Below are 22,398 nucleotides of genomic sequence, written 5' to 3' on the forward strand. Positions count from 1 at the left end.
GGCAGCAAAGGAATCCACATTAGTCACCACCAAATGACTTACTGGCCCAGGTGTAGGCCCGGGTCATCACCTTCCCTTTCACTCATGTTATAACTTGCCTCTCACATACAGGCTTGAGCAGCCATTGCCTGGCTTGGTCCCAGCAAGCCCTTAGGTGACGTCAGGTACAAGTACAGTTTTGTCTGCTGTGATCTTGTGATTTGAGTGATTATCATATTAATTAAATTATTGGAGAGTGTCTGAGTAACGGTGGCAGCGAAAGGAACAGGTAAAGTAGACTGTCCAGCTTGACCTCAGTTTACTTATATGTGGAATGGGGATAATGAACAGCATCTGTCCCACAGGGCTGCCATGAGAACACACAAGCCGATGTGTGCAAAATACTTAGGAACTGGTAGTTAGCATTCTCTGTTATGTAAGGATGAGCAAGAGTAAACTAACTAAGAGATCCAGGTGGGTTGCGAGCTGGGAGAACAGTGCGGTGCATAGGGACTAACAAGAGCTGGCATTTACTATGTATTTAATCACTTAATTTTGATAGGGACCTAACCAGGGGGAACCTATGCCTAACACATACACACACACACACACACACACACACACACACACCACAACAGTCCCCCCCACCCCCGCTTTTTGAGACGGTTTCTCTGTGTAGCCTTGGCTGTCCTGGAACACTCCGTAGACCAGGCTGACCTCTAATTCAGAGATCCACCTACCTCTGCCTCCCAAGTGCTGGGATTAAAGGCATGCACCATCATGGCCCAGCTAACTTCCTCCCCTTTGGAGACAGGGTCTCATGCTTAGCCACAAACTTGTTATGTACTGAGACTGTTCCCCTGCCCCCACCTCCCAAGTGCTGGTGTTCAGGTATGTGTCATCATCCCTGGATGTGCTCCCATTTTACAGATGAGGAAATCATGGCTCACAGACATTAGGTCACTGTTTTAGGGATGAGCAGATTCCAACTGAGACTCCAGTAGAGGTTTACATAGTCTCCCGGGAGTGGTCAAGGCTCAGACAGCTAGACTGCCTAGAAGCCAAAAAGGAACCTAAGTTGGAGAACACAAACTTATGGTCAACTGAAGATCCCCAACAGGGTGTTTATGGTAGTGAATACCTGTAATCCTGGCATTTGGGAAGCAGAGGCAGGAGGATTGCTTCGAGTTCGAGGTCAACTAGGGCGTTAGGGTGAGTTCAAGTTCAGTTTGGGATGTATAACAAACCTGTCTCAAAGTGCAGAATGAATGAAAGAATGAATGAACGACAATAAAAACCGCAGTCCCTTCTGGAGCAGGCTATATACTGCAACGGTGCGTGACCTGGTGGGCGACCTGGATCAAAATTCTAATTCCTTGGACTTTCCAGTCCCTCGGTGTTAGAATGGTTTGTTAGTACTCAGACCTGTTAAATCTGGAGGGCGTTGAATTTTTGGCAGCGTGTGTATGGGGGTGGATTAGCTAGGCAGAGGCACACACCCGGAACCCACTACGTGGGGCGGGGCCCTCCCGCGCAGGCGCAGGTGCAGCTGCACTGGCGGCTTTAGGGCCGCGCGGACGGCGCCAGGGTGGTGCGCGGGCCCCAGCCCGGAGGAGCCGCCTGAGTCACCGGCCCCGCCCTCCCGAGCCGGACACAGCGGGAGGCCCTTGAGCCGGAGGGAGCGACCCGGGACCGCCGGAACCGTAAGTGAGAGCGGGCGCGCCAGCCCAGCACCCCTGCACCCCGTAGACCCGGGTTCGGCAGTCTTCAGACCTGGCGAAACCCTAAAGTCGCGGCCCTTGGGGTCCGAACAACCGGGCCTGTCACACTCTAGTCACCCCCTCCGGAGCACTCCTGGTCATCCCGGGTCTCAGGATCAAAAATATAAGCCCAAAGATCTGAGGGGCACCCCATAAATTATTTGAGACGTCTAGAACCACGATCCGAAAGCCTGATCCCCATTGCAGTGGGAGGAACTCCGTTATCCAGGATCCTCGGGGCACACAGCCATAATTTTAGGCCGGAGCCCACAGATCCAGTAGTGCCATTGTAATTCCCCTATCGGGAGTACCTAACTGTCCTAATCCACTTTAGGAACTTCCTGAACTCAGTCCTGAGGGCCCAGGCTGCATCCCCTAGCCGCCCGTCATCCCCGTCCTAAACTCGATTCTGGGGAGCCTCGATCTGAGTCACGTCCGGTACACCTTACACAAATTGGGGTCCCTATGTGGAGCATCCCCACCATACCCGTAGTCCTGCTTTCCAGCTGCCCCGAGAAAAGGGTCCACGTAGTCCAGGTTGGCTCTGTAGTTGAGGCTGGCCTTGAACCAATCCTCCAGCCTCAGCCTCCAAATGCTGTATTCACGATTGTGCGCCACCACGCCCTAGAGGATTGTACCCTTACTCCTCATGATGCCCGCGCATGCCGTCGACCCTTGGCCCGGGTACCTTCTAGACCCTGGGGGTCTGACCTGACCGGTCCCATTGCATCCATCCTAGGACCACCCGCTGTCACCAGTCCTGACCCTTAGCCTTAGGCTCCACCCCCCAGTCCCCAGTCTAGCTGCCGGAAATAATGCTTTCTTGCTTTTTTTTTTTTTTTTCCTTTCGGGAAGCTCCCCGGCGAGGCGACTACCTGACTCACCCCTTTTTCTCTACAGGACACTGTTGCAGTCATGTTCCTGGTTAATTCGTTCTTGAAGGGCGGCGGTGGCGGCGGAGGAGGCGGGGGTCTGGGCGGCGGCCTGGGGAATGTGCTCGGAGGCCTCATCAGCGGAGCTGCGGGCGGCGGCGGCGGTGGCGGCGGCATGGGCATGGGCATGGGAGGAGGTGGCGGAGGCGGTGGAACTGCCATGCGCATCCTGGGCGGAGTCATTAGTGCCATCAGGTAAGGCTACCTGGAGGGGCGGGGTGGCCCAAGAACTGAAGGGACTCACGTGGAGTCTAGGACCGGCCTGGCCTAGATCAGAAAACCGGCCCTAGGGGAACCCTAATGAGGCTGGTGTCGCTTCCTAGGGACAGGCTTGACATGGGTGTAAATCTGCTCCTGTGGGTCAACGAGTTGGATGCAGTTTCTGAGGGAACTGTCATTGGGTTTGGGGAAGACTCCATAGGCCTGGATCCATCACTGGGGGCGGAGCCAGTGAATCTGAGGGCACAGCAAGGAACAAGACTTGACATGGGTGTGGCCTGCTGTTGTTGGTAGGGTGGGCGCAGGAAAGACCAGAGCCTACTAAGAAGAAACGGTCCAGCGAGGATCAGGAACCGGCTGGCTTAGTGGGTAAAAAAAAATCCTTGATGGGGTTAAAGCTGGTGGTTGGCACCTAATTATCCTTGGTCATCCAGCAGCGATCCCTCGGAGGAGTGGGAACTGATGGAACTGGGGTGGGATGTTAAGGAGTTAGATAACTGGGAAGAGGAGCAATGAAGTAAGGTTCTAGACAGAGACCTGAAGAAGACGGGGCCGAGGGCAGCTGGCGCAGACCCCCTATGAAGTGAGTTCTTCAAGGGGGTGTGTCCTCCTGAGTGGTGGGATTTCAGGCATATTGATTGGGGCCAAGGTGATTCTAACATCTACGATTGGTGGGTGTTCCTCGGCTAAGTAAGGATTCTTCCGTGGGGGTGGGCCCGTGGGAGGGATTGGCCTGATGGAGGAGGAGGAGGAGGGGCAGCCCTCTTCTGAAAACTGGGACAGGTGAGGACCGGGACATACAGAGGGGGAGGAACCACTTGAGAAAGAGGGGTGCTGAACTTTGAGGCATTGAACTAACCGTTCTGCGGCCCGTTGGAGGCTCCGCCCCCATGCTGTAACTCCCTCTTCTCTCTCCACAGCGAGGCTGCTGCGCAGTACAACCCCGAGCCCCCGGTAAGCCACCTTAAGCACTAGAGACCAACCCCACCTCCCCAGAGTTGTCCACATCGTCATCATCGCCATTCCTATAGAGAAGGCTCCCTTCCTTTCTTAGGAAGTTCCCCTGCCATTCAGAATGTCCTTTCTGAAGCCCTGGGTCTCAGTCATGCTACATGCTACACTCAGTTCAGGTTCTCTGACCCTCAAACTGCCCAGCCCTCTCTGAGTTTTCCCTGGGATATTTGGGTGTGAGAAGAGAGACGTGCTTCTCCATATCTGTTCTGAGACCTCCTCTCTCTGCAGCCCCCACGTAGCCATTTCTCTAATACTGAGGCCAATGAGAGTGAGGAGGTCCGGCAGTTTAGGAAACTCTTTGCCCAGCTGGCTGGAGATGTAAGTATCCTGGGCTACTGGCCCTCCTTGACCTGACAGCCCAGAAGTCCTCGTGGTCTTTTATGAGATGCAGACCTTTCCATCTCCCTTGAACTGTCTTTACCTTCTGCTCTCAGGATATGGAGGTCAGCGCCACCGAACTCATGAATATCCTCAACAAAGTGGTGACCCGACGTGAGTGACCAGGGTCAGGGCGTGGGGAAGCTTTCGAGGTTAGATGGCCTGGGATGACAGTGATCTCTGACCTCTCACCTTCAACCTGTCACCCCTTAGACCCGGATCTGAAAACTGATGGCTTTGGCATTGACACTTGTCGAAGTATGGTGGCTGTGATGGATGTATCCTTTTGGGACCAGTCTAGAGGGGGTCCTGGCTGAAGCGAGGGTTTCCTTTTCCTTTCTTCCTTCTTTCCTTCCTTTCTTCATTCCTTCTTTCCTACCTTCCTTCATTCCTTCTTCATTCCTTCTTTCTGTCCTTCCTTCCTTCTTTCTTTCCTTCCTTCCTTCATTCCTTCTTTCTCGTCCTCCCCCCCTTTTTTTGTTTTGTAGACCAGGCTGGCCTCTAACTCACAGAGATCCTCTTGCCTCTGCTCTGGAGTGCTAGGATTAAAGGCGTATGCCACTGCCACTGCTGCCACTACCACCCGGTGCAGAGGGGATTTCCTGAGAGTATGTGAAGGACAGCCAGGGTGATATTTTCATACTAAGGACACAGGCCTACCTACATGACAATAAATAATATCAGCTGACACAGCAGGACTTTAGTTGATCAGTGGAGCCAACCTTTACAGATACCTGGCTAGACAGGGGACACTTAACAGGAAAGGAAACAGGCTCAGAGAGACACAGAATTCACCTAATATCTGATCTTGGAAGCTAATCAGGTTTGGGGCTGGTTGGGACTTGGGTAGCAGAAGCCTCATTTGAAGAAGAGATGGCAGGATAGGATTTGGACTTGGGAGTCTCAGGATTGAAGATTTAAGCTTTTATTTAGGTATTTACTTTTTAAACAGTTTTTATGCTGGAATTAAAGTTGTGAGCCATTTCTCCCCAGTTCCAGCTAACAATCTGTAAAGATGTATTTATTTTTACATGTATGAGTGTTTTGCCTGAATGTAGTATGTGTGTTATGTGGAGAGGACAGAAGAGGATATCAGACCTCTCAGAACTGGAATTAGACAGTTATAAGCTGCCATGGTGGTGCTGGGAACATGTTGGTCTTTCCTGACAGAGCAACCAGTGCTCTTAATCACTGAGCCATCTCTCCAGCCCCAAACTTCTACCAACCGTATTTAGACATATACTAAGGGCCACAACTATATGCATGGTACATATGCACACATATTTCTCTATATACCCAAGAGCATACATACCTCTATGTGTGTGATATGGAACACACATGAACATTTGCACGTGACCAGGCACTAGCCAGTCATGAGTGCATGCACACCTATCATACTTTACCCACGGCTCATTTTCTTACCCTCCCCCAAGGCTCTGGCTGGGCTGGAACTTACCATATAGACCAGATGGCTTTCAAAGCACTGAGATCTGCCTGCTCTGCCTCCTGTGTGCTGGGGTTGAAGGGCTGCCCCGCCATACCCAGCCCAACATTGCTATATACTCCATGCTACTGTGAAACTCTCGGTGCTTCTGCTCTGCTTCCTGAGTGTTGGAATTACAGGATAAGACCCTGTGTTAAAAAAGCAGATTTTAATATTTATTTATTTACTTATTTGTTTTATTATAGGGTTTCACTGTGTAAACCTGGCTGGCCTGGAATTTACTATATAGATTAGGCTGGTCTCGGACTCAGATGGTTCTGCTTGCCTTTGCCTTCTGAGTGTTGGGATTAAAAGTATATGCCACCATACCCAGCCAAAACCATACCCAGCCAAAACCTTTGTTAAACAAACAAACAAACAAATAAATAACTAAAACCATGCCCTGTATAACATGACTATAGTGTTGAATGGGAGTTGTCTGTTAGCCTAGATTCTCAGGATTATTGTCATGTACCTAGTACATTCAATATAGCATCTGGGTTTAATTATTACATTTTGTGTGTGTGTGAGAGAGAGAGACGAGAGACAGAGAGACAGAGACAGGGAGAGACAGAGAGAAAGGGAGAGGGAGATTTAGGATTAATCCAGGCCTCATCTGTGGTAGACAGAGACTCTATTTACTTCAAGCTATATCCCCAGCTTGCTGATTTGTTTATCTATATATGGCATCTTGCTAAATAGCCCAGACTGACCTTGACCTGGGTTGGTTGAGTATTACTCTACTGAGGACTACAGCATGTGTTATCACACCCAGCTTATTTTATTTTATGGTACTGTAGTTTTGGATTCTTGAGGACTCTAGTAGCCTAAGCTGGCCTTGAAGTCATTATGCTGCCAAAGTTGGTCTTGAACTCCTGATCTTCCTTTTGCTTCTCAAGTGCTAGAGTTACAGGCATTGCTACCATGCCTGACTTGACTTATTTTAGTTTTATATATGCATGTGTCTGTGGATGTATGTGTGCATGCAAGTGTCCTTAGAGGCCTGAGGGCATTGTGTCCCCTAAAGCTAGAATTCCAGGTGGTTGTGAGCTGCAGGATTAAGGTTCTGGGAACCAAACCCAAGTCCTGTGCAAGAACAGTAAGTGCTCCTAACTGCTGAGCCATCTATCCAGCCCTCCAAGCTTATTTTATTTCTGTTAATTTTTTAAAAGGAAGCCTACAAAACAATAGATTTCATTATGGCATTACCACACACACACTCATATACACACACACACTCATACACACACCCCACTGTATTTTGTCATGCTGTTCTTAACAAGCTCCTGCTAGAGTGATACGACAGGCAAGCTGGGCTTTGAGGAATTCAAGTACCTCTGGAACAACATTAAAAAGTGGCAGGTGTGTGGTAGCCCCTGGAACTCCCCGCATCCAGATCCCCAAGCTATGGGGACACCCGTAACCCATGCTCCATGATGCTCGGTTGGACTGTGTCTTCTCTTTCCTACAGGCTATATACAAACGCTTTGATGTTGACCGATCGGGGACCATCAGCAGCGGTGAACTCCCGGGGGCCTTTGAGGCCGCAGGTGGGCTGGCAGGGCTCTGATGGGCTAGAGGTGGGGTGAGCGAAGCCACACCACTATCCTGGGGATGGAGAAGGACCCTGTGCCCCCGCCCTGAGACCGAGCCCTTTCAGGATTCCACCTGAATGAGCACCTCTACAGTATGATCATCCGGCGCTACTCGGACGAGAGTGGCAGCATGGACTTCGACAACTTCATCAGCTGCCTGGTCAGGCTGGATGCCATGTTCCGTGAGTGACGCTCGCTCTGGATCTCTCTGAGGCTGGGGATTTGCTAACCTTCATTGGCCATGGTCTCCTCTAAGCCTGACTTTAATATGAATGATGCTGGGGTCACCAGGCAGCAACAGCTGAGACTGGTATGACAGGGATGGGATAGGTTAGTGACAGCCACATGGGCTGTGAGGGGAAGCGAGCATCTGAACTCAACCCAGGGAATCAGGGAGGGCTGCCTGGAGGAAGGCAAATGTGAACTGAGACACGAGGCGTGAGGAAGAGTGACCTAGAGGGAGCAAGGAAGGGTGTTGCAAGCTAAGGGGACAGTGTGATGGGACTCTCGTTGTTTTAAGGTTGTTTACTAATTAAGTTTGTGTTTACATGTAGAGGTCAGAGGACAACTGAGTTGGTCTCTCTCTCTCTCTCTCTCTCTCCCTCTCTCTCGCTCTTAAGACAGGGTCTGGCTATATAGCCCTGGCTGTCCTGCAACTTGCTATGTAGACCAGGCTGGCCTCAAGACTACGGAGAGCCTCCTGCCTCTGCATATGCTACCATTCCTAGATTGGCTTTCTTTCTTTCTGACCTGTTTTTTGTTTGTTTTTTTAAATTTTAGTTTACTTATATGAGTATTTTGCCTGTATAGTATGTCTGTCTGTGCCTGATGTCAGATCCTCTGGAACTGGAGTTACAGATGGTTTTGAGCTGCCATACGGGTGCTGGGAATTGAACCAGGTCCTTTGAAAGAGCAGCCATTGCTCTTAACCTCTGAGCCATTGTTCCTTCCCTGTCTTGCTTGGGTTTTTTGTTTGTTTGTTTGTTTGTTTGTTTTTTGTTTTTTGAGACAGGTTTTCATGTAACTCAAGTTGATTTCAGACTTAATTTGTAGCCGAGTGTGACCCTGAACTTCTAGTCTTCATGCCTGCAGTGAGAGCTTTTATATGGATTTGATGTAAGAGTCCTAAGACTCTCAGAAGTGGGACTGTTGTCTCCTTGTTATGGTGGAAGATCCTAAGGTTCAGTTTCCTGGCTTGTGCTCAGCCACTCAGCCAGGAAGTCGGAAGCCAGGATTCAGCTTTGTGCTTGTTTGAGACCAAACTGAGCAGTGAGAAGAAACGGAGATGATAGGCATTGGCGTGCTTTTCAGTGCAGTCAATGCCAAGCTCAGGGGTGCTCAGACTGTTGTGGGCATTGTAGAGCCAGGGCAGATTCTAGGCAAGAGAGGGGCTGGGTCAGCTTTGGATTATAAAGCTCCTTCATTTTTTTTGTTTGTTTATTTGTTTCGAGACAGGCTTTCTCTGTGTAACAGCTCTAGCTGTCCTGGAACTAGCTCTTGTAGACCAGGCTGGCCTCAAACTCACAGAGATCCGCCTGCCTCTGCCTGCCGAGTGCTAGGGTTAACAAAAGCTCCTTTGTAGTGGTGGTGTTGGGTGTAGTGTAGAGTTGGGTGTAGTGTGGGTTTGTGTGTAGTGTGGGTTTGTGTGTAGTGTGGAGTTGGGTGTATTGGTGGGTTTATGTGTAGTGTGGGTTTGTGTGTAGTGTGGGGTTGGGCGTAGTGTGGAGTTCAGGGTATAGTGTGGGGTTGGGTGTAGTGTAGCGTTGGGGGTAGTGTGGGGTTGGGTGTTATGGTACACTGTGATCCCAACACTTGGGAAGCTGAGGCAAGAGGATGGTCAGGAGTTCAAGGTCATCCTTGACTACATGACAAATTTAAGGCAAACCTGGTTTTGTGAGACCTGTCCCAAAACAAAATTAATTAGTTACTTAGTTAAAAGGGTTAGGCTGTAGCGTAGTTGGTAGGGAGCTAGAATACATGATATCATGCATAGATGCATCCGTTAATGTTAACACCATGCTTCCATTATCCTGACAATGATGGCCCACACCTGCCATTCCCGTGCTCCAGCGGTAGAGGCAGGAAGATAAGAATTTCAGGAGAAATGTCCTCTGGTCCCCTGGCCTATGGTAGCAGGAGCACCAGTGGCATCCAGGACACTATGTGGCCACCTGAAGGTTGGCTTACCGGGTAAAGTTTCATCCCCATGTCTGGGGCTACATGGTGTCTCCCTGACTCCGCCTACTCTCTCTATATATCTCTTTCAGTCTGGCTTTACTCAGTTAAACCATTGGCCAAAAGCAGCTTCTTTATTAACCAATGGCAATAAAACATATTCCCAGCATACATCACCTCCCACATCAGAGAATAACTGGCCATGTGTTAGTATAATATCATCCAAAGCATCCAAGTTCTCTCTTCCCTTCACCTCTAGGTGCTTTCAAATCTCTTGACAAAAATGGCACTGGGCAGATCCAAGTGAACATCCAGGAGGTAAGGCTGCCTCTCTTGTGGGTGGGTGCTCAGCTCCAATTCCAGCCCCTCCCATCCTATTGCCCTGCAGGCCCTGGGTGAGGTATCTGGTCCTCTGGGGCGCTCTGCTCACCTGTGCCTTCCCCTTCCAGTGGCTGCAGCTGACTATGTATTCCTGAATGGGGACCACTGACCTGCCCCTCACAGCTCACTCTGGAGCCACATTGAATCCTGATCCTGTCTGCAGCCACATTTTTACGGTCATGTCCTGCCACCCACAGGCCTTTCTTCTCCATGTCTGGTACCCAGCTTCCTAGTCAGCAGCCAGAGCCCAACATGCCCCAGCTTGCCATACCCTGAGTTACCCCTGGCTCGAAGACAAGCTAGTTTGCTCTCTCTGCTGAAGGGTCACCCCACCCCAGCACACCCATCCCACACCCTCTGTTCCCTTCATCACCTTCATCCTGTCTGTGGGCCAAGCCTAGCACTCCAGTTGCTTCCATGTCCCAAGGGCCCTGTCTGAGTTTTGGGAGGATCACTCCTGTCCCCACACACCCTATTACACACTCATTCAGTCACCTCCCAGGCAGCCAAATAAACTCCAGGTCATGGCAGGCCCACACACCCTAGTGCCAATGCCTGCACTGTTTCCACAGCTGTCAGGCCCAGGAGGAAATAAACTCTCTACCTGCTGCTTCCCATGGGCTCTGCCTCCTGAGTGTTGAGAGGCGGCTCAGAGTCCGGGGAGGAGGAACGATCTTATGGGGACCTTGAGTATTCATTTAGTTACTATATATTGTGTATGTGTTTAATGAGCATGTCCGTACGTGCACCATGTATCTGCCATCCCCTGGAACAGAGGTACAAAGGGTTGTGGGCACCAGGGGGTGCTGGGAACTGAACCCAGATCCTCTGCAATAGCAGCGAAGTATCGTCTCTCCAGCTCTGAGAGTGGTTGGGGTGCCTGTCTTTGGGGCTGGATCATGTATTTCCTACTCCACATCTTTTTTTTTTCTCGTACTGTTCTAAGTTGAGACAGCCTGGCTTTGCTGAGGCTTCGCCTGGGTCCCATGCAGGCTTGGGATGGGACTTGGAATCTCCAGTGATCCCCTTGAAGCTCCCAAAGCTTCCAAGCTGTTAAGAGATCCTGGGGATCCTTTGTATTTTGTCCGTTGGGGCCATGTTTGTAGCTCTCTGAACTTCTGTCTTTTGGGTCTTTTAATTGATTGCCTGATTGGTACAAAGGATGGCACCCAGGGCTTTGCACATGCTAGGCAAGTACAGTACCACACACACACGCGCACACACACACACACACACACACACACACACACGTAGATTCTATGCTCTTCCTCTCAGCCATATCACCATTGGGTTTCAGTCTTGGTGCCAGTCTTTATCCTCCCTTGGCTCAGATCATGCCATCTTCTCCTTTCTGAATCAGGGTCTCCATAATATATAGCCCTAGCTGTCCTGGAACTAGATCAGCACTTTTCCTACCCTTTGGGTCTCTACAAGGGGAGGGGGATGCCATTCTGGATAATAATACCTCTGTTCCACTCAGCATCACCACTCCAGGCTTTGGTCCCCCCAGCAGGCATCTAAAGCACGTTGTTCTAAGTACTGCACTGGTCCAGCATGAGGGGCCGAGGGCTGGGACGAGTTGCTTTCCACTGGGTAGACATCCCTGGATGATGGGAAGGTGGGTTGGAATACACAGACACACAGGCCAGAGCCGATTGGGGTTCTCAAGAGGTTAGCATGTTTATTGATGTTTGTGCAAGTCCGCCAAGATTCTTGGTGTCACTTCTTGTGGGGGAAGGAGGCCCAGCCCAGGCAGTATAAGCAGTAAGCAGTGCCTAGGGAAGGGATGGATATCAAATGAGATCCTAATGCCCACGCATCCTCTCACAGGACCTGGAGAAGCCCCTTAGGTTCCCCCAGCCCCTCGTGGAGCACAGCTCCAGTTCAGCTCTAAACTTCCTCCCAAACTGGGTTCCTCATGGGGAGTGCCCACCCCACCTGTTTTGATATGAACCAGGCCAGGAGCTTATTTTGGGGTGGGTTGGGCAGACCCATCACTAGCTCCGATCCCTCAGGGCAATAGGTAATCCATTGTTCCCATCCTCAGACCTTGTCAGCTCAGGACTCACCCTCTCCTGAAGCACTGACTGACTGGGATCCCGGCTAGTCCACAACCCAGGCAACTGGGTGGGCCCCACACTCACCCCCCAGCGTCAGGGTCATAGTCAGTCTGTATAGGATGTTGTCCATTGCCCCGCCCTTCAGGTGTACTGGGAGGTCGTTGTTGGCCTGCGTGAGAGGTGAGGGTGACAACAGGGTACTGGGTCCTGCACAGACCTCCATGTGCATGGCACCTCCACCTCACCATCGGTCCAGGGACATTGTCCTCCTACCTGGAAGAGTTTCTGCTTCTCTGCCACACGGTTTTCTAAGTGGCTCCGGGCAGATGAGCTGAAAGGACGAATCAAAGCCTGGGAGACCTGGAGGGATAGGAAATGGATGGGTTGGTGACCCCTGGAGAGCTGCCCTCTGCCCTCATGTGGTCCAGCGGGAAGGGGTGTAGGGACTATGTCTGGTGAGTGTCTGTCTTAGAGGCAAGAGACCAGTCACCAGTGAGAGTGGGGAAGGAGTCGGTGGAGGCCTGTAATCCCAGCATTCAAACAGGAAGATCAGTAGTTTGGGGCCAGCCTGGGCTACTCAGTAAGCATTTTAAAAATGAGGTTAAGGTGTTACATATGTTATCACACTTGGGAGGGGGGCAAAAGGATTAGGAGTTCAAAGACTTATTCAGCTGTATATCAAGTTAGAAGCCAGCCTGGGCTATATGATGCCCAGTGTCCAAAAAAAAGGGGATGGGGTGGGGGTAAGGGTAGGGAATCCATGCCGAGAGAGTACAGTGTGGAGGTCAGCAGGCTGATTCCTGTTTTGGGAATGTGAAACGGGATTGAGGGAGGGGCTGGATCAATAGATTTGAGAAAATGGGGTTCCAGGGATGTCAAGACTGGCTTGGAAGTTCCCTGAGAGTTTCCAGGCTGCCCAAGACACCCGGAGTTGGTATTAGGGCTCCGAGGGATGTTAAGGGGGAACTCGGGTAAAGGGAGGTTTAAACCCAGGATTCTGGACCAGGTTAAAGGTACTGTCTTGGAAACTCAGGATGTCAGGGAGGGAGTCCCAGACTCCAAGGGGTGCATGTGTTCCAAGACTCCAGATCCTGGCATGTTTAAGGTAGGTATCTGGGTTGTGGGGTTTCCCTCCACCCCGACACAGCCCGTGGGGGCCTCACCCGCAAGGCCCTCATTTCGCGCGTCCTCTGCTGCTCGAGTCACCTCTCTCAGCCCAAGGACGTGCAGCACTTTAGCCCTGAGGGAATCCCAAGACACGCCTGCTGCGCCGGGCTTGACAGTTGGGGGCGTGGCCAAATCAGATTTGTCCAATGAGCTCAGAGGAAAGGTGTTCCAACCTACCAGTCATCATCTGTTTCCGTGTTTAGGTTGATTACAACAGAATACTTTTTGGCAGAGATGGTGTCTCCAGGACGCACCATTCCCCGGCCTCCATCTAGGGCTACCCTGCTGGTATCTGGGAGCCAGTGAGGGCAGAGGTAAATTAACTCCTCGTTCTGTCTACAGAGTGAGTGATTACACCCCGCACCTCGGAGCATTAGTTTCCATATTTGTTTCCTGAGAGCCAAGTCAGAATCTTCCTCAGTGTCCTGAGGAAATAGGGAGGCACCGAGATAAAATTATTTACACGGCCAGAATTGATTTAAGAAATAAAAAAAAGAGACAAGCCGGGAGTGGTTGCTTAGTCCTTTAATTCCAGCGCTTGGGAGACAGAGGAAAGTGGATTTCTGCCGTTTTAAAGCAGAATGGTCTACACCGTGAGTTCCAGCCCGGCCAGGGCTGCATAGAGAGACTCTGTCAAACACACTGGGATGGGGCTGGAGAGATGGTTCAGCGGTTAGGAGCACTGGCTGCTCTTCCAGAGAACCCAGTTTCCGTTCCCAGTACCCAAACTACAGCTCACCGCTGTCTGCAGCTGCAGTTCCAGGGGCTCCGACACCCTGACAGAGACATCCATGTAGGCAAAACACCAATGCACATAAAACAAATTATAAAGAATAGCTGGGTGGTGGTGGCGGCACACACTAATACCAGCACTCGGGGTGGTGGTAGTGGGGAGCAGAGGCAGGCTAATCTCTGAGTTCAAGACCAACCTGGTCTAGAGAGTTCCAGGACAACCAGGGCTGTTACCCAGAGAAACCCTGCCCCCCCAAACAAAAACAACCTTAAAAACAAATAGAGACTTGCTAGAAACACAAGCGCAAACTGAGGGACAGAGGGGAGGGAAGAAAGAAGGGAAGGAGAGAGGGATCCCTTGGGAGAGACGTGTGGTTCCTCTATAGCTGAAGTTAAGCTCCCTAGGCCTTTCCTGTGGGATTCAGCCTGGAGCAAGGTCAAGGGGCCAACCCAGTGTTTTGTCATTCTCTAAGACTGAGCCATTTGGGTGAGACACCAGGGGCCATTGGGAGTTAGGCTTAATTGTAGAACAAGATCATAGGTCACCAGGTCTAACTACTAGAGAATAGGTCATTTCACTTTAGATTTCTGGCCCTTTTGTGTCTGTAGTCAGAGGTTTATTGATGGAATGAAGTGAGCTCAGAGCATAATTCAGCTAGCCAGCCAGCTCTGTGGGCAAGCTACTCCCTGCTGAAGTCTACAAGGTTGTCCTCCCATCACCATCATATACACCGAAGCCTTGGCTACAGAAAGTTCCAGGCTGATGTGAGCTACCTGAAACATTGAAAAGGAAAAGGAGAAGAGAAGAAAGAAGAAACTAGTAATGTGATTTTGAGAAAATCAAACAGAAGCCACTGTTGCTAGTGGGTAAACTTTCTTGTGCAGGACCAATCCTAGCACCCAGCTCTTTCTGGGCAAGCGCTCTGCCCAATCCACACCCTCGCACACACTGAAAAAACTGAAGCCAGACTCAAATATTTTTGCATTTAGTTCAGTTTCATCTGTGTGCAATCACACATACACAATACCATATGCATATCACACGTAATACCCCTCCCCCACAAATATGCACCATATACACACACACATACCCACCCACAGAAATATGCACTAAACATACACACATGTATCCACCTATGCATGCATACACAGAATGGAAAAATAAAAGTGCTGAGTGGCAAGGGAATGTTTATCTAGAATCCACCAATTAGGAGCTTGGGGGTTTTGGCTCAGGGGTGATCGTGCAAAGCCTAGCTTGTGCAAAGCCCTGGGTTCCGTCTCTAGTGCTTCAGGGAAAAAGTAGCATAAGAGCAATCCTAGGACTCAGGCTAAGACAGGATTTCATGTTGGAGGCAACCCTGGACTACACAGGACTGTGTCTCCTTCCTTTGACCCTGCAAAACGTCCTAAATGTGAGCCTTTTCCTTTCTCCCACGGCCTCTCTTAACTCTTCACAATAGGCATGCAGGAAAAACATCCATGCATGTAAAGTTAAAAGTCAAAAAGCAAGCCAGAGCTACATAGTGAGACCCTGTCGCAAAAAACAAAACAACACACACACACACACACACACACACACACACACACAAAAGAACAAGCAAGCAAACGAACAAATTGCCGCTTGTGGTGGAAGTCTGCCCAAACCTGTTTGGTAGCACTCTTCTGCCATCTCGTGGCTGAATCAGTCAGCTGCTCTTCAACTTGAACCTCTCCATGTATTCTCTGATAAGTTAGGATATACTTTTTTAGCCTCACCCCACCCACACCTCTTTTGTCCCCAGACATGGCCTTGCCACATTGTTCTTTCCTGTCTGGAACTTGTGACCCTCATGTCTCAGCCTTCTGACTACTGCAGTTAGTGTCAGGTACCACCAAACCATGCTTACAATTGCCGATTTTAAATCAACGCATCCCACAGCACTTTAAGCTGCCTCATAAGTGCATACCAGTAAACCTTTTGGGAGGCTGAGTTCCAGGATAGCCAAGGCTATATAGTGAGACCTTGCCCATGAATATTCCTGACTGAATGAAGGTACCAGATGAGTAACAGAAAATACATCTTTGGGCCTGCCTCCAGTTTCTAAAATTCTTTGAACCATCAGAGTGATTGATAGTGTTCTTTATTTGCTAATGGGATGTTGGAGGTCCCCAGATAGATAGATAGATGGGGGCTGGTCACCAGAAAGACCAAGGCATGAGGAAAAGGTTGGACATCCATCCCTCCCAATATCCTTTTCTGTCCTGCCAGCCTGCTCCCAAATAACGATACAGAGACTTCTTTTTAATTATGAAAGATCGACCTATAGTTTAGGCTTGTTCCTAACTAGCTCTTATAAATTAAATTAACCCATGTATATTAATCTACATTCATTAATTCTACATTCATTATAAATTAAAGTAACCCATGTATATTAATCTACATTAATCTTCCATTTGCGCCTTCTGTGTCCTCTCTGTGTCTCCTGGCGTCTCCTGTGTGTCTAGCTTCCTCCTCTTCGCTCTTTCTCTCCCTGGAAATCCCACCCGTACCTCCTGTGTAGCTATTGGTCATTCAGCTCTGTATTACAACAATCACAGCAATACACCTCCACAGAGTGCACAGATTTCCCAGAATCCTCTAGTCAGTGTGAACTCGGTAGTGGTGGATGAGCTGGGAGCCCTGGATAAAGGCCTGCCCACATCCTCTACATTCATAAGGTTTGATACCAGGGTGAATTCGCTGATGCTCAGTCAGATGTGAACTGTGAATGAAAGCCATGCCACACTCCCTGCATATGTAGGGCTTCTCATAGGTGTGGAGCCTCTGGTGGTGAGTCAGCTGGGAAACACGAATGAAGACTTTCCCACACTCCTTACATTCATAAGGCTTGTCACCTGTGTGAATTCTCTGATGCTGAATAAGGTATGAACTCCGACTAAAGGCCTTCCCACAGTCCTTACACTCAAAGGGTCTGTCACCAGTGTGAACGGTCTGATGTCGCCTAAGCTGTGCCTGCTGTCTGAAGGCTTTCCCACATTCTTCACATTCATACGGTTTTTCCCCAGAATGAATTCTTTGATGCCGAGTGACTTCTGAGCTATGGATAAAACCCTTCCCACAGTCCTGACATTTGTAGGGCTTCTCCCCAGTGTGGATTCGCTGGTGCACAGTGAGTTGTGAGTGCTGTCTGAAGGCCTTTCCACAGTCTCTACACTGAAAGGGCCTAGCCCCCGTGTGAGTTCTCCAGTGCACAGTCAGCTGGGAACCACGAATAAAAGCCTTCCCGCAGTCTTTACAAACGCAGGGTTTCTCACCCGTATGGGTTCTGTGATGCAGAATAAGCTGTGACTGCTGCCTAAAGGTCCTTCTACAGTCTTTGCATTCATAGGGTTTGAGCCCAGTGTGAAGCCTCTGATGGAGGGTGAGGTCGGAAGTACAACCAAAGGCTTTCCCACACTCCCGACAGTCATAGGGCTTCTCACCCGTGTGGGTTCTCTGAAGGAGGTGTGAGGCTCGCCCAAAAGCTTTCTCGCACTCCTTACACTCAAAAGGCTTTCCAGCAGCAGGAGTTTTCTGGTGCTGCATATGGGGTGGGGCCTGGCTAAATGCTTTCCCGCAGTTGCTGCATTCGAGCGTTTTCTCCCGAGTCCTGCGGCTCTGATGTAACAGGGCGATGGATGTGCGAGGCTTGAAAGCAGGCAGGCTTCCATAGGGGATTTCCACTGGCTTGAGATGACACTCCTGACTCGATGGCCGTCTCTCAAACTGGTCTCTGTGTGCCCAGTAGCCCGTGCCATGGGAGTCCTCAAGGCCACAGCGCTGAAAGCTTTTCACTTCCTCCTTTTTAAATGACTCTATTTCCAAAAGTCCTTGCTGTGGAACTCCATCTTTACGCCACGCCTGGAAACCAGAGAAAAACAGCGACAAACTGTTCTCACCATGAGGAATGAGAACATCACAGAATATATGGAGATAGAATGAAAATTTTCACCATAAAAAATTTGACTATGTCTCAAATACTGAGCAGTTTTTTTGAGGTCACAAATATGGTAGAAGTGCACATGCTGCCGGACTGGGGCAAGGAAAGCCTGAGGGTCCCAATCCTGAAGTTGACCAGAGTCACCCAGCAAATGCATTACCAATACACAAGCCCCAGTGTCCTCCTGGCATGTGCGCATGTACGTGAGCAAAGCAAAAATGTCTGGAAATGAGGAGGAAGAGTGAACAGACATACTAACATATGCATGAGAATTAAGTCCCTTATTCAAAGTTGAAGGACCTCAGGGCAGAGGGCTCAGCAAGATGCTTGCCACCAAGCCTGCCAACCTGACTTGATCTCCAAGGTCCACATGGTGGCAGGAAATAACTGATACCTGCAAGTTGACTTTTGACTTCTACATGTGAATGAACACACACACTAAATAAGTGTAACAATTATTTTTTTAAGAAGCTCTTTACATCTAGGGATGGATGGGCATCTTTTGGGACAGTTGGCATAAGACCTGGAGCAAGAGAAAGTTCTACCATGAGAAGAAGAGGTGAGAGCTGGAGGGCCTGCTGCCAGCACTCAGATTGGCCCTCGTCGTACACCCTGTGCCCCGAGACTGGATGTGGGGAACTTTCCCCGGGGCTTTGAATGTTGTATTCACAAGACAAGGATCACTGATGTCTGCACCAGGGCCCCGGGGAAGAACTGCATGGCGCTTATTGACGGCACTCAGAAGGTAAGAGTCCACTACACACTGCATCCCAGGCCAAGCTAACTCCTGAGGAGGAAGGGGTTTTACAGCTTTTCTGCTTTTTCAAGACAGGGTTTCTCTATGTAGCCCTGACTTCCTGGCAGCAGTGGCATACACCTTTAATCCCAGCACTCGGGAGGCAGAGGCAGACAGAGCTCTGAGTTTGAGGCTAGCCTGGGCTACAGAGGAAGGGATTTTAAACAAAAAAGGATCAAGGAAAATTCAAAAGAACTGTGATGAAAGGAGAAAAGAGTACGGAAAGCAGCGGATTTATGGAGGAGCAGGGCAGCTTCCTGCCTACATCGCCTCAGACCAGGCTGCAGGGGCAGGGCAGGAACCTGTCTGCTAGAGGGGCAAGCAGCTGAAGTTCTGCCTGAGGAAAACCAAAGTATGGAAGGCAGACAAGTCAGAATCTGCAACTCACAGAATAAAGGTGCTTATTCTGTGAGAGAGAGAGAGGGAGAGGGAGAGAGAAAGACAGAGAGAGAGAGAGAGAGAGAGAGAGGAGAGAGAGCGAGCGCATGCACGCACGCTAGGCTGTGATGGCACATGCCTTTAGTTCTAGCACTCAGGAGGCAGAGGCAGGCGGATCTCTGTGAGTTCGAGATCAGCCTGGTCTATAGAGTTAGTTCCAGGACAGCCTGGGCTACACAGAAAAACCCTGTCTTGGAGGAAAAAAAAAAAGAGGAAGAGGGGTGGCTCACTGATTAGAGCACTGGCTGCCTTTCCAAAGGACATGGGTTCAATTCCCAGAACCCATATGGCAGCTCTGTAACTCCAGTTCCAAGGGATCAGATGCTCTCTTATGGCCTCCTTTGGGAACCAGGCATGCATACGATTCAGACATATATGTAGGCAAAACACCCATATACATAAAATAAAAATAAAAATAAGCCAGGTGGTGGTGGCACATGCCTTTAATCCCAGCACTAGGGAGGCAGAGGCAGAATCCCTGTGAGTCTGAGGCCAGCTTGGTCTACAAGAGCTAGTTCCAGGACAGCTAGGACTGTTAACACAGGGAAACCCTGTCTTGAAAAACCAAAAAAACAAAACAAAGCAAAACAAACAAACAAACAAAAACCCCCAAAACAAAAAACAAGAATAAAAACAAGACAATACTGAGCTGGAGAGATGGCTCAAAAGTTAAGAGCACTGGCTGCTCTTCCAGAGATCCTGAGTTCAATTCCCAGCAACCAGCCATCTGTAATGAGATTTGGTGCCCTCTTCTGGCCTACAGGCATACATGGAGGCAGAATGTTGCATACATAATAAATAAATAAATGTTTTTTAAAAAAGACAATACATATACATTAAATATTTTCCCAAATTATAACCACCTGATTTATCAAGCACAGAAGGCAGAAGGCAGTGGGAGAAATGTTTTTACATTTGTACTTAATGTGCACAGCCAGGCCAGTGTTGACAGGGTCCTGCTCTGTTTCCTAACTCGGGCCTTTATTCTACAGCAGGCTTTCAGGGCTTCCTGACAATCACTCAGGCTACAGCTGACATCAGTAGACACATGGTACCATTAGTCCCATGACCTCTTCAGCCAGATCAGGTCTTACTCACCTGGGTGCCAAGGTCTTGTCATATAATTTGTAACTATCCATGGTTCTTTCCCTTGCTCCAATAAGATGATGACATCAGGCTTAGAAATGACAAGTCCTGTTAATGGGAAGAGAAATGAGGCATGTTCAGACTGTTTAAACTTCAACTCTGGGGTCTGGAGAGATGGTTCAGTGCTAAGTGTAATGGTTGCTCTTCCAGAGGATCCGAGTTCAATTCCCAGAACCCACAAGGCAGCTCACAGCTGTCCAGTTCCAAAGGACACAGACATACATGTAGGCAAAACACCAAACACCAATGTACATGAAATCAACAACAACAACAATAACAAACGAACATTAAATTTCAAAATCTGACCAGGCATGGTGGTGCATGTCTTTAATCCCAGCACCCAGGAGGCAGAGGCAGGCAGATCTCTGTGGGTTCAAGGCCAGCCTGGCCTACAGAGTGAGTTCCAGGACAGTCAGGACTACACAGAGAACTCCTGTCTTAAAAAAACCAAAACCGGAAAGAAGAAAGGACGGACACAAGGAAGGAAGGATGGATGGATGGATGTATGAAAGAAAGAAAGGATGGGTGGAAGGAAGGAAGGAAGGAAGGAAGGAAGGCAGGGAAGGTTCCTGTTTCCTAGAGCTGTTGCTGGTTCACATGATGTACGTCTGAGCCTCATCCCTTCCTTCTACTGTGCTTTCTAACAGGTAATGTGGAGCAGCCAACTCTCTCACCCCCGGGAATACTTTATCTCGCCTATACAAGGGACTTCAAGAGGCCAGCAGGGGCTGCCCTCTCAAATCCCAACTGAGGGTGAGACAGCCAGCTGGCCAGTCCCAAGTACACCCCAAAGCACAGCTTGTTTTAACTGGAAAATCATGGTTTTGGTCTTTCTCCTTGCTTTAACACAGAGGACCTGGAATTCCTGACCTTCCTCCCTCCACCTCCAAGTGCTGGAAGTATGGTGTGGACCAAAGAATGGAGACAAAAAAAAAAAAAAAAAAAAAAAGTGAAGACTGTCCAAAGAATAGGGAGAAAGAGGCACCCAGTGGAATGACTCACTTGCAGCTTCACAAAGCCCAAAACAATTCTTTTTTTAAAAAATATTTATTTATTTGTTTATTATGTATACAGTATTCTGTCTGTAGGCCAGAAGAGGACACCAGGCTTCATTACAGATGGTTGTGAGCCACCATATGGTTGCTGGGAATTGAACTCAGGACCTTTGGAAGAGCAGGCAATGCTCTTAACCACTGAGCCATCTCTCCAGCTCAAACAATTCTTTTAGGAAAAATGGAGAACAGACATTGAGTGAGACATTTGGAAGTGGACTGAGAAAGTCAAAAACGGATGGGCTGAGCCTGTAGCTCAGTGGCAGAATGTCTCAAATATGTAAAACACTGGGTTCAAGTCCTAGAATTCAAAAAAACAAGTAAATCCCTAGGCCATTCGTTTTGAATTGGGATTAGAGTTCATTAACCCTCTCCCTCCCTTCCACTATGCCAAGTCAGCTCTGTGCCTCGGGTGGCCTGTCCCTGGCTTTCCCATTATGCTTGGCAGGTCACAAGTCAAGGGCGATGAAGGTGGGGCATTTCCTAGCTCTCCCTCCACTCTGACCTGGGAAATACATGGTGTGCTCACTGCTGCTGGCTGCATCTTTCTGTCCCCTTCCTTTACCCCTCAGGCCAGAGGCACACACAGCAACTCTCACTGTCTCCGTCCGGTGTCCCCTTTCCTGTGTGGCCCTGGGTGCTATCTAGGCCTTACCTAGTGAGAGCAAGTGACTGAAGTTCTCCAGAGTCACCTCTTTGTACAGGTCCTTCTGGGCAGGGTCCATACACTTCCATTCTTCCTCCGAGAGCTCCACGGCCACATCCCTGAATGTCACCATTTCCTGAGACAATACTTACAAATAACTAGTGAATTAAAGAGTTTTTTTTTTCTTTTTTTCAATTTTGAGACAGGGTTTACTCTGTGTAGCTCCGGCTGTCCTGGAACTCATTCTGTAGATCAGGCTGGCCTTCAGTCCCAGCACTTGGGAGGAAGAGGCAGGCAGATCTCTGTGAGTTTGAGGCCAGCCTGGTCTAATAGTGAGTTCTAGGCTAGCTAGGACTATATAGTAAGGCCATATCACAAATAAGTAAATAAGTAAATAAATAAACAAATAAAATGTAAAACAAAAATATTTGAGAGGAAATTTCAACCTACCTGAAGGGCCATAGCATTCAGAACTACCTGGCCTAC

The 22,398-nt window shown here is 49.3% G+C and overlaps 3 protein-coding genes across 3 annotated transcripts; 1 reads left to right on the forward strand and 2 right to left on the reverse strand.

Annotated features, from left to right (window-relative positions):
* Positions 1-1,550: 1,550 nt before the first annotated feature.
* Capns1 (calpain small subunit 1) lies at positions 1,551-10,536 on the forward strand. Its single transcript, XM_048438656.3, has 11 exons — positions 1,551-1,682; positions 2,640-2,866; positions 3,811-3,844; positions 4,133-4,222; positions 4,339-4,396; positions 4,496-4,560; positions 7,059-7,127; positions 7,237-7,315; positions 7,426-7,542; positions 9,795-9,853; positions 9,985-10,536. Exons 2-11 carry the CDS (start codon positions 2,655-2,657, stop codon positions 10,009-10,011), a joined length of 810 nt encoding a protein of 269 aa, XP_048294613.1. The 5' UTR covers positions 1,551-1,682; positions 2,640-2,654; the 3' UTR covers positions 10,012-10,536.
* A 1,035-nt stretch (positions 10,537-11,571) lies between these two features.
* Positions 11,572-13,275, reverse strand: Cox7a1 (cytochrome c oxidase subunit 7A1). Its single transcript, XM_048438665.3, has 4 exons — positions 13,140-13,275; positions 12,250-12,336; positions 12,061-12,145; positions 11,572-11,691 (listed from the first exon to the last, which is right to left on the reverse strand). The coding sequence occupies exons 1-4, from the start codon at positions 13,152-13,154 to the stop codon at positions 11,636-11,638; spliced, it is 243 nt and encodes an 80-aa protein (XP_048294622.1). The 5' UTR covers positions 13,155-13,275; the 3' UTR covers positions 11,572-11,635.
* Positions 13,276-14,845: 1,570 nt separating this feature from the next.
* Positions 14,846-22,054, reverse strand: Znf565 (zinc finger protein 565). Its single transcript, XM_087907005.1, has 4 exons — positions 21,922-22,054; positions 20,167-20,262; positions 18,169-18,173; positions 14,846-17,755 (listed from the first exon to the last, which is right to left on the reverse strand). Exons 1-4 carry the CDS (start codon positions 22,043-22,045, stop codon positions 16,493-16,495), a joined length of 1,488 nt encoding a protein of 495 aa, XP_087763131.1. The 5' UTR covers positions 22,046-22,054; the 3' UTR covers positions 14,846-16,492.
* Between the last annotated feature and the right edge of the window lie 344 nt (positions 22,055-22,398).

This window comes from Myodes glareolus, chromosome 1 (assembly GCF_982192425.1).
Source record: "Myodes glareolus chromosome 1, mMyoGla1.1, whole genome shotgun sequence".
Taxonomy (NCBI): domain Eukaryota; kingdom Metazoa; phylum Chordata; class Mammalia; order Rodentia; family Cricetidae; genus Myodes; species Myodes glareolus.

Bases quoted from the DNA above. Each gene is read 5' to 3' on its own strand.
- Cox7a1 (XM_048438665.3), bottom strand. The intron at 12,146-12,249 runs GTAGGAGGACAA...CCTCTCACGCAG, and splicing joins AGAAGCAGAAACTCTTCCAG to GCCAACAACGACCTCCCAGT. The intron at 11,692-12,060 runs GTGAGTGTGGGG...TCCCTTCCCTAG, and splicing joins TATGACCCTGACGCTGGGGG to GCACTGCTTACTGCTTATAC.
- Capns1 (XM_048438656.3), top strand. From the start codon at position 2,655: ATGTTCCTGGTTAATTCGTTCTTGAAGGGCGGCGGTGGCGGCGGAGGA. The intron at 4,223-4,338 runs GTAAGTATCCTG...TTCTGCTCTCAG, and splicing joins TTGCCCAGCTGGCTGGAGAT to GATATGGAGGTCAGCGCCAC. The intron at 7,543-9,794 runs GTGAGTGACGCT...CTTCACCTCTAG, and splicing joins CAGGCTGGATGCCATGTTCC to GTGCTTTCAAATCTCTTGAC.
- Znf565 (XM_087907005.1), bottom strand. From the start codon at position 22,045: ATGGTGACATTCAGGGATGTGGCCGTGGAGCTCTCGGAGGAAGAATGG. The intron at 20,263-21,921 runs GTAAGGCCTAGA...TCCCATTAACAG, and splicing joins CAGTCACTTGCTCTCACTAG to GACTTGTCATTTCTAAGCCT.